The following is an 18,112-nucleotide window of genomic DNA, read 5'->3' as shown; positions in this document are numbered from 1 at the left end:
TCCTTCCACAGTTCCTGGCTGGGGAGAGGGGACTGGTTTGTGGCAGCAGTCTTCCCCTGTTGCTGCTTAGCTGAAAGCTCCCTTTTCTACAAGAAGCAGCTGCCGCTATACATACATTTGAATACATACATTTGCATGCAAAGCAGTTTGCCTTTTCCACTACAGGGTGAGTCTGATCCTGTAGAGGTTTCTCCATTCTGATTTAAATCGGGTTTGTTCAATTTATATCTCCCTCCCAAAGTAGCCCAGAGCAGGGTTGATTGATTTTATGTACAAAGGCCAAGAATGAGAAGCTGAGGGTGTATCCAGATGTGAAATGGGATATTGGCAATCAGGATATCCTGTGACTTTTTTATAAAAAAAAGCAGTGGTATTTCCTAAAATTTATACATACTGATTGTGAAGAAGAAGATTTTACTATTAATATCCCACCCATCTGGCTAGGTTTCCCCAGCCGCTTACAGCAAATATAAAACAGTAAAATATCAAACATTTTAAAAAGGGGAAACCATCTAAGCAGTTTACAAAAAATGAAGCAAAAAAAATAAATTTAAAAATTACAACAACAGTATATTTCAGGTTAAAATAGGATACATTATAGACTAGTTTCAGCATTCTGTGTTACTCGATGACAGATCTACAGAACCAAATAATTACTCCTTATTTCTACCTGATTATTTCAGGTATCTTTGATCTGCATGGGGTCAGATTGAAATCCAACAGGCAGAAAACGAGGTGTTGGGTCTGAAATAGATAACTGAGCTCCTGCTTCACTAGCAAGGTCCTGATCTGGATGGGGGGGGGCACCTCCAATTTACAGTTTTTCTATCTATTTATTTATTATAGAACTAATTGTGGAAGGGTTGTATTGTTTACTTTTGCCATCTAAATGTTTCCTGTCAGGAAGAAAGTGGTGAAAAGCAAACAGCAATCTAAAACACTATATTTGATTGTGTCACAAGGGAGCTTAGAGTTGGCAACTTGACCAGGAAGAAAATGAATTCTCTGAAACCAGAAGCTTGAAAAACTCTTCTTTCTTTTTTTAGAAGTAGGACATGCCTGAAAGATGCCAACTCCATTTCCTGTTGAGAAGCAGTGTCAATAGTCTTACATTTCCTCATAGAAAAAAAATTCTGAAGATCTGCAGAGCTCAGAAATAAAATGTATTTGTGCAGTATTTTAACTGCTTTTGCATATTGCGCAGTTCCTTTGATGGCAATACATTTTTTCAGTATCGTGCTACATACTTGCATTTGACTTGTGCTCAGAGATACTCTTGTCAAAAGTACTATTTTCTGTACCTGTTCCTGGTAATTATTCCCCCCCACACACACTTTTTTGCCTTTTAGTAATGTCATATTAAATTTTTGTTGGCTGTTGACATTCTTAAGGTTTCAGCTTCTTTCAAGAACACACAGTTCTCTTGAGGGGCAGCTGCAACTTTTTAAATGCATGAGCAACTAAAAGCACAGGTGTTAAACTGCAAGGTGCTGTGTACTGCACAACCTGCCATTTCACACTGCTTGAAGTGTTGCTTAAAAAAATAAGAGAACAGGCTGTTTTTCTACTATTACTTCTACCAAGAGAACAATTGCCCTCTTACAGCAGCTGCAAAAGGAAGGGCAGGGGAGGGAGGCATTTTAAATGAAAAATCAAATTCTGAAATTCAACTGTGCTGTAAAGACACAAAGTTCCAAAGCAGCCACCAAGAAGGCCCTGTCCCATGTCCCTGCCAGCCGTGCTTGCGACGGTGGCGGGATCAAAAGAGGGACCTTCCCCAAGGATCTCAGAACCTGGCCCAGTTCATAGGAGGTAATAGTATCTTGAAGGTGTAGACTGAATACAGATGGGGAAGGATGGCAGTGGTCAGTCGAACCCCAAGCTACAGAGGTTAAACTGACCACCTGTGTAATCTATACATATAGACAAGCTTTATGCATGTAGGCTGTGTACAAGGGCTTGGGAGCTGCACACAAAAACATGAACATACACAGATTCTGATGTGGATACAATGGGGCTTCTCATCTCTATCTTCCTGCCCCCTCCCAAGCACATACCTCCCCCCCTCTTGGGGACACCCCTGCGGCTATCAGCTCATGTGGTGTTAACCTCTTTGCCTCATTCCTAAAGACCCCCCCTTTTATGAATTCATAGTTGTGCCTTGGGAAGTCGAATGGAGGCTGTTCTGGAAGTCCGTTTGACTTCCAAAACATTTTGAAACCAAGGTGCAGCTTCTGATTGGCTGCAGGAAACTCTTGCAGCCAATCGGAAGCCGCGTCGGGTGTTCGGGTTCCAAAGAACGTTTGCAAACTGGAACACTCCTGGGTTTGCGGCGTTCGGGAGCCAAAACGTTCAACTTACAAGGTAAGACTATATCAGAGGTCAGCAAGGCTTACTGGGCATGGGCTGGGTCACTGCGCATGTCTTGCACCAGAAATCACTTCTGCGCATGACCAGACACCAAAAATTGTGCCTGCACAGAAGCAATTTCTGTAGCCATGGCCATGCACAGATGCAATTTCCGGTGTCTGGGCATGTGCAGAAGTTATTTCCTGAGTGTCCCTGCGCTACACTGCACTGGTTTAACGCAGCTTGCAGGGACTCGCCGGGCAGCTCAGCTCATGGGGCAATTAAACGGCCTCTGTGGGCTCCTTCTGGCCCATGGGCCTTAGTGGTGCATACAAAGGTAGCCTGCTGTGAAATGCGCTGTGCCGAGTGCTCCTCTTCAGGGTTCCAGCCACCAGCAGCTTCTGCGGTGCTCCATTCCACCCCCCCCCCTTTGCCCAAGTCAGTCCACGTTGAGCTGCTTCTGGGTTTTCCCTTTTGAGATTCCCTCCTCCTGTAATAATTTTTTGTACACCTTGGGGTTCCTGTAAGGCTTGCTGCTATTTCCCTCTTCTATTGGGACGGGGCAGTTTGATCTGGGTAAGGACCCACACTCGGAAAAATGGGTTTGCTGCTTTGCACAGCAGGAGTGAGAGCAACGTTTCTGGGTTCAAGAACAGGAACCGATAGTTCAGTAACAGGAGCGTTATTTAAAGGGGCCTCTAAAATCTGCTGCTAAAACTGAAGGCTCAAGTTGTGTGATTCCAGGGCAAGTCCTCAGGCTGCCCCTTCCAGAGCATTCAAGGGGGACCAACAAATCGCAAGCTCTACCAATGCCCTCTAGGCAGTCTGCAGCGCACGTTCCCTGCTGCTGCCTCCCCTGAGCGCATTCACCTGGCTGGAATGTAGCTTGATACACAAAAATAAAAGGCAGTTTTGTTTCTCTGCCCACTACCAGCATTCAGCCCCAAGGAGGTTGCCCAAGAGAGAATGTGGCCCTCCAACTTGAAAAAGAGTCCCTGCCTCTGGTATAGAGGTTGTGCATACTCTGCCTCCCCCTTGTGGTAATCCCTTGCCATTGCAATGCAGCCAAAAGCACATCTTTGTCCTCAAAGCAGCCTTTTGGATGGAAAGGAAATGCTCGTGAAATGCATCCTGCAGCATGTTGGCCTCTGCATGCTGCAATGAGGTTCTGGCCCACAAAATGGGCCTCAGTAAGGGGCTGTTAAGAGTTTGCTTTTGAGTTGCTGAAGATGCATCTCTACATGGCCTTTGACCCCCGAGACATGTTTTAGGATTTACCCTGTTCTTTTTGACTGTTTTGTTTTAATACAGCGGTACCTCTAGATGCGAACGGGATCCGTTCCGGAGCTCCGTTCACATCTAGAAGCAAACGTAACTAGAGACGGCATGTCTGCGCACGCATGCATCGCTTTTTGCTGCTTCTGCGCATGCGCGTGACGTCATTTTGAGCACAAGCGGCGAAACCTGGAAGTAACGCGCTCCGTTACTTCCTAGTTGCTGCGGAGCGCAACTCGAACGCGCTCATCCTGAAGCACATTCAACCCGAGGTATGATTGTACAGTATTTTTAAATTGCTATAAAACCCAACCTGGGGCTTTGTGGTCAAGGGCAGATAAGAAATAGAATAATTTAAAAAATGAAAATGATGCCTAGTGGTGCAGCTATAAAACTGCTAACACATTTGCAAAGCTAAGCAAGGTCCAGTACAGTTTCAAGTTGGATGGGGGACTGTGTGTAGAGATTTCTACGTTGTAGGGCAGCTTTCCAAACTTTTCATGTTAGTGACACACTTTTTAGACATGCATCATTTGGCAACACAGTAATTTAGCTTTACTAGCAAACCAGAGGTTAAACTAACCCTTTCCCAGCCCTTGGAGGAGAGTGGGGAGTGTTTGCGCAGCACACCTACAAACTGCAGCCGACACTGATGTGTTGCAGCACAGTTTAGAAATCTTCGTTGTAGGGGGTTGGGCTAGAATAGATGACCCCCTGGTTCTATGATGCAAACCAACCACAAGCCTTTCTATTTGTCTGGGCAAAATGGAAATGCAGCAAATTTTCTCGATGTTCTTTTTATCTTTTTGTAAACCACTTTGAGATAAATGGGGTCTCAGCTGGCATACTAAAAATGGAGCTGGTAGACAGCCACCCTGGACACAGAATTGACTTGTACTTCCATGGACAACTATGAGTCCAAAATGACTCCCAGGCTGCACACCTGGTCCTTCTGAGGCACCAGTACCCCATTCATGACCAGGGATTCCTCACACCTGCCCCCCCAAACAATACTTCTGTCTTGTCAGGACTCTGCCTCAATCCATTAACCACCACCCATCTTCCAACCACCTCTAGACACACAGGACATTCACCACCTTTACTGGTTCCAGTTTAAAAAGAGGTAGAGCTGGGTATCATCCACATACTGGTGAACACCTACCCCAAACCCCCTGATGATCTGTCTCAAGAGGCTTCATATAGATGTTAAAAAATGGGGGCACAGCCCTGAGGCACCCCACAAATGACTTCCCAGAGGTCTGAACACTTGTCCCCCCTCTAACACCACTTTCTGGACACAGATAGGAGGGATAAGAACCACTGGATAACTATGTCCCCAGCTCCCAACTCCTCTAGATGGTCCAGAAGCATACCATGTTCAGTATCAAAGGCTACTGAGAAATCCAGCAGGACCAGGAGGCAGGTTTCACCTCTTTGCATAGCCTGCCGGAGATCATCAATGCAACCAAGGCAGTTTCAGTCCCGTGATGGGGCCTGAATCCTGACTGGCGATACAGACGAAGAGAGGTTAAATCATTTAGGACAACATGAAGGGGATACAAATAGTTCAGTTTTGAAGGAAAAGGGTGGAGTGAAAGGAGAAGGAATTCTCAAAGTCTTTCAGAGCTTGTCAAATTGCTTTTATTTTTATGTCTGCCTTCTCACATCAATACAGCAGGAACCTCTCCATCTTTCACTTAAGAGGCAGAAGAGGCTGAGAAGGAATCTCACTTCATATGTAAACTCAATGTTAATCATTATACCAGCTTGTTTCTATGCCTTTCCATGTCTTCCTCCTCCTCTGGAGGTTAGATTCAGAAGCCAAATTGCAGAACTAAAACACATCAATCATATTCCAGCAGAAAAAAGACATTTGGATGGAAACATAGACGCTTTCATCAGGATTTCTGGGCTCCAAGTACCAGACACAATTCCAACTCCTCAACTGAGTTTGTGGGCCTGCAAAACTCTAATTCTGTTTCAAGCTTTTCCTGCATAATGAAGCTGTATGTATCATATAGGGTATGGCTTACCAGAGAAATGCTGAGCATTTCAAACCGGAGCTACAATAATCCAACTGTTCTTTTACCTAAACTGGGAATCAGATACTACTTTAGAACACTTCCCATTTGATGTCTATACACTGTGGTTGAAGAACAGACATAACCAGTGCTTCAAAATGATTTTTTTAATTTACCAGTTGGTACCTGCCTTCTCTCTCACACACACATTAAAAATTGAAATAATTCCGAATGTAGGTGGAGTCTGCTTAGGCTTAATTTCTATTGTTGAAACATTGTGAAATGCAAACTAAAAACAATGAAAAATTTAAATAATTCCAGTAGTAACAGACCACATTTTTGGACAATATATGAAAATGATTGATCCGAAACCCAATTCAATACTTTTTGGAAAAATAACATTTTCATGGGGTCTGTGTGATTATTGCTGTTCCAGCCCCAGATGTTTGCTTCAAATATCAGCTGCATGTTGACTTAACAGTATTATCCCCTTAATGTCACCAAAACACTTAGAATCCCCATTTGGCGCAACTCATTCCAAAGTACCTTGGATGATCAGCGGCAGAGAACTGAAATGTCCACAAAGGCAGTGCTTGGCCTGTCCCCCACCCCCCAATTTCTAAATGAAGATCAAGGTTCCTATTAGCAACTGGATTCTAGCTAGTTTCAGCTCCCCTCCCCCGCAGCAGCATCCGATCTAGAACAGCACACTCTTCCGCTGGATCAACTTCTGAATTTGACTCGGGACTGGGCAAGGTGGGACAGCCAGCGCCAATCTCAGCCGCCAAGAGAACAACCAAAAGAGCAAACCTTTGCCAAATCCCCACAGGGGAAAGCTTTAATGCTGCTCAGGCAAAGCTGGACAGCTTCCTAAAAAGAGGCTCCGCACAGCAGAAAGATCAAGTTTTACAACCACGGCGTATGTATAAAGCGTGCTGTGCACCTGACAACAAAGAGTGAACTTCCCCTGCCTGCTTTGGTAGGTTCAAGAATAGACTGAGTCTGCTTGGCTTATAAAAACCCAGCAGCCAGCAGCTAAACCCGGGGTCAGCAGCAAATCTGACATTCCCGAGGACAAGCGCTACTGCTGGATATTGAAGATCTTGGATAGCAGAGAGCTGTTTGACTGCGATTTCTGCTGGATCTCAGCAGCCCGGGCCAACTGCTTCTTCAGGCGCTTGTTCCCTTTGCTGGTCTGGATTTCTTCCTCAGTCTGGCGCTGGACAAAGCCCCAGCCCTTCTCCTCCTGTCCTCCCCGATTGCCCTTTTCTGAAAAGCGCTTGCTCTTCTCTACATTCTGCAGGTAGAAATTAGTCTCACGCTTGGCCAGTGAAACTTCGGCCCGCATGCGCTGCTGCCGCACCTGACGCTCATAGGCCAGTCGCTCGCTCAGGTGAGTCCACTTGAAGCGGTGCAGATACTGGGGACAAAAGACAAGGAAACTTAAGAAGGGCCCTGCAGGATCAGGCCAAAGGCCCAAGTCCAGCACTCTGCTTCTAACTGTGGCCAACCAGATGCAAGAGGGATGTCCTCCACAGGCCACTCCCAGCAACAGGCATTTAAAAGCATGCCACCTCCAACAGCAGAGGTACAGCATCTTCTTAACACTGTCTAAGAGTGATACTTTATACAGTGCATAGAGTCCTGTGGTCTCTTTTCCTTCCCTTTACAGTGGTTAAGAACCTCTGGTTAAGAACATAATTCGTTCTGGAGGTCTGTTCTTAACCTGATACTGTTCTTAACCTGAAGCACCATTTTAGCTAATGGGGCCTCCTGCTGCCGCTGCACAATTTCTGTTCTCATCCTGAAGCAAAGTCCTTAACCCGAGGTAATATTTCTGGCTTATCGGAGTCTGTAACCTGAAGCATTTGTAACCCGAGATACCACTGTATTAACAACGTTGGCTTAAAAGATTTGACAATCGTGCAAACAGGAATGGCCAACGTCCGAATGATCAAGAAGCACCTCTGTTCTCCAGACATTAGTCCGGGGACCCCTGCTCAGTTGGTTAATCTCCATAATCATGCAGCATTAAACATTTTAGTGATATGGAGAACTCGTACTTGGATGATCTGACATCATCAAAAGGAGCTGGAATGGGAGCAGAGAAATGACTGTACTCCCCAAAAAGTATCCCCTCATGACCCACGTTTGGCAGCAGCCTATTGCTATTCCAGAATGTAGCTGATTTGCCAATGCGATACAGTTTGCATATGAAAGGATACCCATATGGATTCATTGTTTCTTCTCCTTGGAAGTGAAATATTACTTTGAGGGTCAACTCTGGACTTGACTATCCCTGTTTCTCCGCCACCCCCCAGCTCCCTGGGCTTTGGGAGCAAGAAGCACTGTGATATTTGTGCCCACCCTTCAAAGCATAGTTTTTTAAAACTGTTTTGCATCACATTAATGAATAGAAGATGGATGTGAGAGAGGCTTTTGCACACTCATGACTTCATCCAATGAGAGAGCGAGAGGAAAGGTCCAGTACCTTCAGAAATGCCACTTTACACCTCATTCCTTCACCCCCATCGTTCTGCCCGGACACTGAGGTCCAGCACCAAGGCCTTCTGGCGGTTCCCTTGCTGCGAGAAGCCAAGTTACAGGGAATCAGGCAGAGGGCCTTCTCGGTAGTGGCACCTGCCCTGTGGAGCACCCTCCCACCAGATGTCTAATAGAAAAATAACTACCAAACTTTTAGAAGACATCTGAAGGCAGCCCTGTTTAGGGAAGCTTTTAATGTTTAATAGGTTATTGTATTTTAGTGTTCTGTTGAAAGCCACCCAGAGTGGCTGGGGAAACCAAGCCAGATGGGCGGGGTATAAATAATAAAGTATTATTATTATTATTAGTCACAAGATCAACTAGATGCGAAGGGAGTAATCCTTATTTACTGGCGCAGCTCTCAGCACCCACTTACCTTCATATTCCAGAGGTCATAATGAAATCGGCTCCTCTTGCGGACACCCATGGGCGTATTGTGCAAACTGGCAGCTACCACCTTTGCCACACGCTTATCCCTGAATTCTACCCAGCCTTCAGTGAAGTTCTTGGCATTGCTACCTGCTTTCTTCTTTTTCTTTCGTATAAATCGCTCTGCAGGACACAGAGAGGAGGGTTACAGGTTCGTGCAGAATGTGACAATGGCCTAGTTTTAAATGCAACCTCAGTCCACACATCCACTGGCTTCTAGATTTCTCACTCAACTGTAGTTTTTTCATATCCTTTGAAAATGTAAGAATTGCACAATGCTTCAGTTAAGGTGGCATACAGATCATAAATCAAGTAACACTCTGAAATCAGCTTCTCTACACTAATCTCCACGTCTTTCATACGCTCCCCATACCAGATGCTGACACTGGTTCTAAGGCGCCTGCAACCAACATGATATTTTGCTTCGTAGCCTTTCACCATGGCGTTTATTCTGCCTGACCCTGTTCAGCTGACTGGCAGACCCACCCACCCCTGCCCATTGCTCCCCAGTACACACAAAGAAGGCTCACCTTCAGGCTGCAGGAAAATACGTCCTACTTCACCATGCACACTAAGCAAGTTACGGACATGTCGTGGCCGGAAGCGAGGAGGGATGTGACCAAGGTAAATTATGCCTGGCACAACTTTTTTGGCATCATCTTCAGTGGAGAGATCCAACTGAACCTCACTTCCTTCTTCCTTCTGGTCAGTCACTGCCTCTTCGTCTTCAGTGTCCATTACCAAGTCTTCAGCTTTTGGTGTCTCCTGACACTTCTCTACACCTTGATCAGCCATCCAAGCGTTGCTCTAACTGCTATTATTATTATACTGGATGGCGCTGGGGGGGGAAAGGGAACGTTGCGCTGGGAGGTTGCTTTCTTCCTGCAAGGAGAAGAGACATTTGAAAAAATAACAACACTCAGGAATCTGCAAGGGAGAGAATGCCTCTTGTTAACACCCAGACCCTCACTGTCACCCATGGGGATCCCTCAGTGTCTGAGTGCATGACATTTATTGTCACTTGACATTTATATTGCTCCTTATCCCATAAGCCATGGGTAGGCAAACTAAGGCCCGGGGGCCAGATGCGGCCCAATCGCCTTCTAAATCCGGCCCACAGACGGTCCAGGAATCAGCATGTTATTAAATGAGTAGAATGTGCCCTTTTATTTAAAATGCATCTCTGGGTTATTTGTGGGGCATAGGAATTCGTTCATATCTTTTTTCTTTCCAAAATATAGTCTGGCCCACCACAAGGTCTGAGGGACGGTGGGCCGGCCCATGGCTAAAAAAGGTTGCTGACCCCTGCCATAAGCCCTGGGTCGCAGCAGACATCTGCGCCACTACTGGGCAGGATGATAGAAGTCTGTGTTGCCCAGTCCTGTCTGCTTCTCGGGCGCTATATTGTGGCCTGGTAGACTGAACACAATGCCAACAATACAGCATATAGCTGTGGTTCTCAAAGGGGGTAGCAGGAACAATCAAGGGCGATTACTCGTGCTGCTGCCCTGCATGATGTTGCGTGCACGCCTTCACACGTGCGCGCAACACGTGTCAGTGCCAAGCAGGTCAAAGCCTTAAGCCTCCATGCCCCTCCGCTCCACTCTCCTGCCTCGCCCGTGTCCCGCCCCCGCCACTCGCTCCCTTCCGTACCCACGAAGAACTCTCACGCTCGGCGCCCACCTGGAATCTGCGCGGAGCACTTCCGGCGCTCACTTACGGCAGCTGTCGCAAAAGGAAGGCGGTAAAAGGAAAGTCCAAGCCCCGCCTCCCCACCCCATAGAGATAGGAAAAGTGACGAGTGACACGCATGCGCATCCACTCCGACTCAATGCAAAAGGAGAAGCCGCCTCTGGTTTGGCACGACTCAGCCAGAAGATTTTTTAGGCCCGTCTGAAGAGATCATTATTGAATCTTTATTGATGTATTTACTTATTTATTTTTCTTTTATTTGCACAGAGCAGCTAAGAAACTGCTTTAAAACAAACACCTCCGAGCGGTGATGCAAGCTGCCGCAATTCCTGCCAAAGCGCCCGATTCTCTGATTTTGAGGGTCGAGGAATCCAGTGCAGCCCCTTTTTCCGCTGTAGACACGAGCAGGGTGCAGCTGCCCTGGGCGGCATTCTCGGCGGACATATGGCAAACAGGGGGAAAGGCATGATTTTTGCAGAATTGCTGTGATATTTTTTAATGCCTCCCATTCCGCGCTCATTTCCAGTTCCTCTCCTATTGTTGCATCCCTTCTGCGAAGCCTACGACAGCCCGGTCACCTACATTATTCCCATCCGCTGCCCACCAAAATGCGGTTCACCATTTCTCTCCTGTTGCGTTTTATTTTTTTCCTAAACTATGTGCAAAATTAATAGCTGTTTTTAAAAAAATAAAATTAAAAAGCCAGCTTTGAGGTCGCAAGGTACGGGTGAGGGTCAGGAGTGCTAGCTTGGCCCCGCGACTGTGGGGGGCCAGGGGCCGTAAGTGTCATGCAGTAATAATAATAATAATTTATTATTTATCCCCCACCCATCTGACTGGGTTTCCCCAGCCACTCTGGGCGGCTTCCAACAAAATATTAAAATACAGTGGTACCTCGGTTTAAGAACCTAATTCATTCTGGAAGTCTGTTCTTAACCTGAAAATGTTCTTAACCCAAGGTGCCACTTTAGCTAATGGGGCCTGCTGCTGTGCGATTTCTGTTCTCATCCTGAAGCAAAGTTCTTAACCCGAGGTACTATTTCTGGGTTAGCGGAGTCTGTAACCTGAAGCGTCTGTAACCCAAGGTACTACTGTACAATAGTCTGTTAAACATTAAAAGCTTCCCTAAACAGGGCTGCCTTCAGATGTCTTCTAAAAATCTGGTAGTTGTTTTTCTCTTTGACATTTGGTGGGAGGGCGTTCCACAGGGCAGGTGCCACTACCGAGAAGGCCCTCAGCCTGGTTCCCTGTAACTTGGCTTCTCGTAGTGAGGGAACCGCCAAAAGGCCCTCGGCACTGGACCTCAGTGCCCAGGTAGAATGACGGGGGTGGAGACGCTCCTTCAGGTATACTGGACCAAGAGCGTTTGGGGCTTGGTTTAAAGGTCAGCACCAACACTTTGAATTGTGCCTGGAAACGTACTGGGAACCAATGTAGGTCTTTCAAGACCGGTGTTATGTTTTCTCGGAGGCCGCTCCCAGTCACCAGTCTAGCTGCCGCATTCTGGAGTAGCCCCACGTAGAGCACATTGCAGTAGTCCAAGCGAGAGATAACTAGAGCATGCACCACTCTGGGGAGACAGTCCGCGGGCAGGTAGGGTCTCAGCCTGTGTACCAGATGAAGTTGGTAGACAGCTGCCTTGGATACAGAATTAACCTGCACCTCCATGGACAGCTGTGAGTCCAAAATGACTCCCAGGCTGCGCACCTGGTCCTTCAGGGGCACAATTACCCCATTCAGGACCAGGGAGTCCTCCACACCTGCCCACCTCCTGTCCCCCCCAAAACAGTACTTCTGTATTGTCAGGATTCAACCTCAATCCGTTAGCCGCCATCCATTCCGCAACCGCCTCCAGACACTCACACAGGACCTTCACCGCCTTCACTGGTTTTGATTTGAAAGAGAGGTAGAGCTGGGTATCATCTGCATACTGATGAACACCCAGACCAAACCCCCTGATGATCTCTCCCAGCGGCAGTGCCAGATTTACGTATAAGCTAAAGAAGCTATAGCTTAGGGCCCCACTTTCTTGGGGGCCCCCCAAAAAATTAAAGGAAAAAAAACATTGAATGTACATTTCCAAAATATAAGATGAAAAACAAATAAAATAACAAATACATACAGCAACAGTGTTTTGTGTTGTGTAGGCTCCTATGATGTAAGTAATGATCCCCGCCTGCTAGCCTGCTCCCTAAATATCACTGGTTTGCTCATTTCTATATATAGGGTGCCTGCTTTCTGCATGGACTGGTTGCAAATGGCTTTAGATACCTATTAGGTCCATAAGTTACCATATAGCATATATTCAACACGAAAACAGCAACAATTTGTTGTTGACAAAGGACAGCTGGACATATAAAGGGCCCCATTACTTTCAGTAGCTTAGGGCCTCGTCAAACCTAAATCTGGTCCTGGTGCCATGCAACGTAAATGGCCCTGGCACTGAAATTTGTGGGTGCCCGGTTCCTTCATCGGAATTTTGTGGGTGCTCGTGCACACATGGCCCCAGGGGATTGGCACCTATGGTGGGTGCGCTCCAAGCCCTTATCCTATCAATGGCAAAACCTCTTGCGCTTTGACAATGCGCACACGGTCCAATCTGTGTCCCGGAAGTTCCTGGTAGCGCAGCGACGACGCTTTCTTCCGATTGGGTTTCTTCGTAAGTCTATGGCTTTTCTTTGTCTTCCTGGGAAGGAAAGCACATGTCCTGTTTCGAATACAGAGCCCAGATGGAAGGAAGGCGCTCTCGAAGCCAAGTGCACGAAAAGGTGCCTCGGAAAAGATCTTGCAAAGCTGGATGCAAAAAGGGCCTCGGGAAAGATGAAGGGGAAGGGGGAAAAACAAAGTTATGACTTCGTGGGGGGGGAGGGCTTAGTTTAGGGGGGAAAGGGGGAAAGTGGGGAAAGCTAGAAAGAGGAGACATAGGAGCATAAAATTAATCATGGGGTGTGGAGAAAGTGGATAGTGAGAAAAGAAAAGGAAAGCCTCTTGCAAAAGAGTCCCATAACCGCTTCTTGATCTTTGGAGGAAGGGCGGTGTATAAACTTAATAAGTAAATAAGACTCAGGGAAGGCAAAATAAATTCACCCTGTGGAACGCAGATGTCAACAAGATGACTACAACCTTTAGAACAGGCATAGGCAAACTCGGCCCTCCAGATGTTTTGGGACTACAACTCCCATCATCCCTAGCCAACAGGACCAGTGGTCAGGGATGATGGGTGTTGTAGTCCCAAAACATCTGGAGGGCTGAGTTTGCCTATGCCTGTTTTAGAAGACATCTATAGGCAGCCCCATATAGGGAAGCCTTTTAATGTGTAATGCTTTATTATGTTTTCATATATGTTAGAAGCCCCCCAGAGTGGCTGGGGCAACCCAGTCAGATGGGCAGGGTACAAATAAATTATTATCATTGTTAATTGTTATTTGAATTGGCTCCAGCAAGAGGCAGGAATGGCCACCAACCCAGATAGCTTTAAAATGGGATTAAAGGCAGGTTTGCGGAGGAGCCAGCTACCAACATGGCTACGAGCCACACCATGGCTGTTCCCCCTCCACGGTCAAGGCAGCACACCTCTAAATACCACTTGCTGGGGCGTGCCCTATTGCTCCCTTGTGGGCTTCCTAGATAAGTCGGGCTTTAAGTGTATGGTGTGGTTCTGCCCTCAGTTAAGCTATGCAAACCCCTTGAGTAGCCACTTAGGTGAAGGTAAAGGACCCCCGACAGTTAAGTCCATTCACGAATGACTCTGGAGTTGCAGCGCTCATCTCGCTTTACAGGCCAAGGGAGACGACGTTTGTCTGCAGACAGTTTTTCTGGGTCATGTGGCCAGCGTGGGGAAAAAAGCATGGTAAATTTTATATGTGCATAGCGGCAAATGTAGATACGATCACTATCTGTAATAATGAAACACAAAGGTTGGACTACTGCAAATGTTCAATCTGTACAAATGTATCAGCCTGTCAGATGGAACCATCTTCCCTCTCCTGATATGCTGTTTTGGGGACACCCCGTCAATTTCAGGGGGGCATGGGAATATGAGGGATGGCGCATTACACAGGGAGAAGCTGTTTCCAGTCTGCTCAGCGGGTGCTTAGAATAGTTGATGGGTAACCTCAGGGCCTCTACAACCCTCATTTTGAAACTGCATTTGGACCAGACAGACTGCCCTTCAAATAGAGAACTGCCCTGTGCTGGCCCCGGGGGGAAGGTTACTGTTGGCGTAGTCAAAGTCCAGTCCTGGGTCACTAGCCTGGAAACAGTTCACAAGGAGTGGGGCAAGGTCCAAAGCCGGAAGCTGGGCGGGGACAGGAACACTGGAGGGTCAGGTCTGGGTCCGGGCAGGAACAGGTACTCAACAACGACGTTGCTCCCGCAACCTGGGACCGGGCTGACTGGCCTTTATCTTCTCTGAGGCCAGGGGCGGTCCCGGCCCCCAGGAGACCCGCCTCTCCTGGCCTTAAGGCGAGCACTCCTCCTGGGAGAAACCAGTTCCCTTCGCCTCTCTGCCCTGAGCCTCTGCAGTTCAGGAGAGGCTGAAGGGTTACTGGGCCCAGGGGGAGACTCACCTGTAGGCACTGAGTCCTCAACCACCTCTGGAGCCAGAGTGGATTCACCTGGTGCCTGCTCCTGAGGATCTGGCACAGGTGTAGGCGCTTCAGAATCAAGGCCCTGCCCCAGTTCAGCCGGCCCTGGAGGCGGGGAATCCTGTGCAGGCTGGGATTCCTCCGGTTCAGCCTCTGAATCGGATTCCCAGGCCATCACATGCCGTCTGAAAGGAAGGCCACAAGGCCATCCTAATTAACCACAAAGGTCCGAAACATCATGCGGAAATGTCCCCATTCAATAATAATGTTATATATCACCCCAATCTCTGCCGAGTGGTATGCAAGACTACAGGAATGCCTGGCGCTCACGCAGGGTTTAAGCTTCCTTTGGAAAATTAAGCATCATGGAGGCTGAAGTGTCTTTATCATGGGTAGGCAAACTAAGGCCCGGGGGCCGGATATGGCCCAATCACCTTTTCAATCCAGCCCTGGATGGTCTCGGAATCAGCATGAGTAGAATGTGTCCTTTTATTTAAAATGCATCTCTGGGTTATTTGTGGGGCATAGGAATTCGTTCAGGTTTTTTTCTTTTTCAAAATATAGTCCAGCCCACTACAAGGTCTGAGGGACAGTGGACCGGCCCCCTGCTGAAAAAGTTTGCTGATCCCTGGTGTTTATGATACAATGGTACCTCAGGTTAAGTACTTAATTCGTTCCGGAGGTCCATTCTTAACCTGAAACTGTTCTTAACCTGAAGCACCACTTTAGCTAATGGGGCCTCCTGTTGCTGCCGAACCGCCGGAGTGGCTTCTGTTCTTATCCTGAAGCAAAGTTCTTAACCTGAAGCACTATTTCTGGGTTAGCGGAGTCTGTAACCTGAAGCGTATGTAACCTGAAGCATATGTAACCCAAGGTACCACTGTATATGGTTTATTTACACAACTGTACAACCTGAGGCTGCTTACAGAGGGGCTCACAGTCACAGCAGCAGCAGCCCAAAAAGCACCAGCTCATGTCATAGTAAGAGCATCCCAGCTCTTGCGCGGTGCATCCCAGCAAAACTCCAAGCCCGTTGCTTCTCCCCTGGCATAAATTCTGGTCTCTTTTATAACCCAGGGGAAGGTCCCTTCTTCAATGGGCTAAAGCTTATTATCTCAAAGGGGATTAGCTTTTCACACCTATTCCTACTTTTCCCTTTCAATGCTTTGAACCTCAAATCCCCCCCAGGTGGTCACCTCACAAGGAAAATGGTCTTTTCAATTAACACTTGTTGTTTGTGAAAATTACTGTCCTAATACACAACCAAGGAAGTGTGCCTTCTTCAGTAGCTTTTACATGTGATAATTACAGAGGCTTATCATTGGGACCCCACACCACTTATGACCCCCAATACACACTTGGGTCTCCCTTTCCCTGCTCCTAACACACCAGTTCTAATTAAATCCTAACATTGATTGAACCCAAGCATTTTGCACCCACAGATCTACAGCAACTTATAAAAACCTCTACAGCTCCCAAATGGTTGGGGCCAAGCAGATTCCCACCTCACTGTAAGAGAAAGCTCACATCTACACTAACTCAACACCCTCCAGCTTCGTAATAGGTTCGTTCACACTTTCGCTTGCCCCATGTTTTGTAGCCACGGGTCCGAACAGTTTTGCCCTTCCCCTGCTGCATTTCCCCAGAAAACCTGCTCTTTAGCGCTAATCGGAACAAACAGCAATTCACAGAAAACACAGCTGTGGTGTTAGTTCCAATTTAGCACTAAACTCTGGGTTTCCCCAAGGGAAAGCGGCAGGACAAACCAAGTGTGGATAAGCCCTACGTTTCAGGAATTTTGATCTCCCACTGCAGGCTTTTATGAGCCCACAAAATGCTCATCATCAGGACCCCCAGAATAATCTGCTATGAGTAACATATCCCTCTGTGTAATAATGAAATTACACAGGGGACACGGGTGGTGCTGTGGGTTAAACCACAGAGCCTAGGGCTTGCCGATCAGAAGGTCGGCGGTTCAAATCCCTGCGACGGGGTGAGCTCCCATTGCTTGGTCCCAACTCCTGCCAACTTAGCAGTTCGAAAGCAGGTCAAAGTGCAAGTAGATAAAGAGGTACCGCTCCGGCGGGAAGGCAAACGGCATTTCCATGTGCTGGTTCGCCAGAAGCGGCTTAGTCATGCTGGCCAGATGACCCAGAAGCTGTACGCCGGCTCCCTTGGCCAATAAAGCAAGATGAGCGCCGCAACCCCAGAGTCGGCCATGACTGGACCTAATGGTCAGTGTTTCCCTTTACCCCTTTACCTTTAATCATGAAATAGGATGGGCTGGCACATAAGATCCAGTGAGTTAAAAAAGGGTAAGCAATACAAATAACTGATTGAGAAATAAATGGAGGCCCAGATGCAAGATGAGAAAGCCTTGCATCATGGATGCCAAGTGCTTAGAGACCTACGGCAACTTTCTTCTTCTTTAATTAAAAAAAAGTGAGTATATGGAGCATAAAAGAGCATCTTTGAAGCAGTGTCATGCAACTTAACAGAGGTCCTCATTAAATGCAGCCCTGGTGTGATGCTCTTAGAAAAGGCAAGCCTATAAATAGCACCAGTCAAGTGGTAATGTGGAAACAGTTTCGGGGGTGGGAATTACTCGGGTATCTGAAGCAAAAATTGGACCAGCACACACAAAAAGATTTTGCAGCAGCTTTGGGCAATTAATTGGCCTTAGGATAATCTCTGTGGTATTTCTCTGTGTGCAGGGCAATTAAATTTGCATTTTAATGAAATCGTACCAGTCAAAACGATAATGCCGTCGAGATCTCCCAGGTTCCTGGTGATAAGCAAAGTGTAACAAGTGACTAAACTTGCATACAAATGAGTCACGGAGGAGAGTTGCAACCGGTTCATTCACTTCTGAGGTCATAAAAATGACCCCCTTGGTCCAGTACTGGAGACAGTGAAGCTGGAAAAAGGAGAAAGTTTGGACAGGGTGGGAAAATCCATGGCAAATGGCAATGAATAGGAATGTCAGAGGCAACAGTAAGAAGAATTTATGCAATGTGTAATCACTCCTACTTGCATCTACTGAATACTGTGTTTAGTGGTATCCAATAAAGCGCAGAATTGTTAAAAATTACTAAGCCATAATATATTATGGAGTAATTCCCACAGTCAGGATCTCCTATTCATTTCCCCCTCACTAGGTGGAGCTGGTCCATCAGCTTTCGGACCCCATTGGCTGCAAAACATTTCTAGATGCTA

At 47.0% G+C, this 18,112-nt stretch overlaps 1 protein-coding gene across 3 annotated transcripts; it reads right to left on the bottom strand.

Moving 5' to 3' along the window:
• Positions 1-5,242: 5,242 nt before the first annotated feature.
• Positions 5,243-10,352, bottom strand: ABT1 (activator of basal transcription 1). 3 transcript variants are annotated; one of them, XM_081894788.1, is made up of 4 exons: positions 10,302-10,352; positions 9,149-9,500; positions 8,566-8,741; positions 5,243-7,065 (listed from the first exon to the last, which is right to left on the bottom strand). In XM_081894788.1, exons 2-4 carry the CDS (start codon positions 9,411-9,413, stop codon positions 6,727-6,729), a joined length of 780 nt encoding a protein of 259 aa, XP_081750914.1. In that variant the 5' UTR covers positions 9,414-9,500; positions 10,302-10,352; the 3' UTR covers positions 5,243-6,726. The 3 variants fall into 3 exon arrangements, with proteins under 3 accessions (XP_081750914.1, XP_081750913.1, XP_081750915.1); XM_081894787.1 differs by having other exon boundaries at positions 10,272-10,350; XM_081894789.1 differs by lacking the exon at positions 10,302-10,352 and adding an exon at positions 10,114-10,138.
• Between the last annotated feature and the right edge of the window lie 7,760 nt (positions 10,353-18,112).

The sequence above is a fragment of the Podarcis melisellensis genome, assembly GCF_964234715.1.
Source record: "Podarcis melisellensis genome assembly, chromosome: 17".
In the NCBI taxonomy this organism is placed as follows: Eukaryota; Metazoa; Chordata; class Lepidosauria; order Squamata; family Lacertidae; genus Podarcis; species Podarcis melisellensis.
This window is presented reverse-complemented; position numbering and strand designations above follow the sequence as displayed.

Coding starts and splice junctions, on each gene's coding strand:
- ABT1 (XM_081894788.1), bottom strand. CDS start 9,413: ATGGCTGATCAAGGTGTAGAGAAGTGTCAGGAGACACCAAAAGCTGAA. Junction 8,742..9,148: donor TATTTTCCTGCAGCCTGAAG/GTGAGCCTTCTT, acceptor TGTGTCCTGCAG/AGCGATTTATACGAAAGAAA. Junction 7,066..8,565: donor ATGACCTCTGGAATATGAAG/GTAAGTGGGTGC, acceptor TTTTGTCCCCAG/TATCTGCACCGCTTCAAGTG.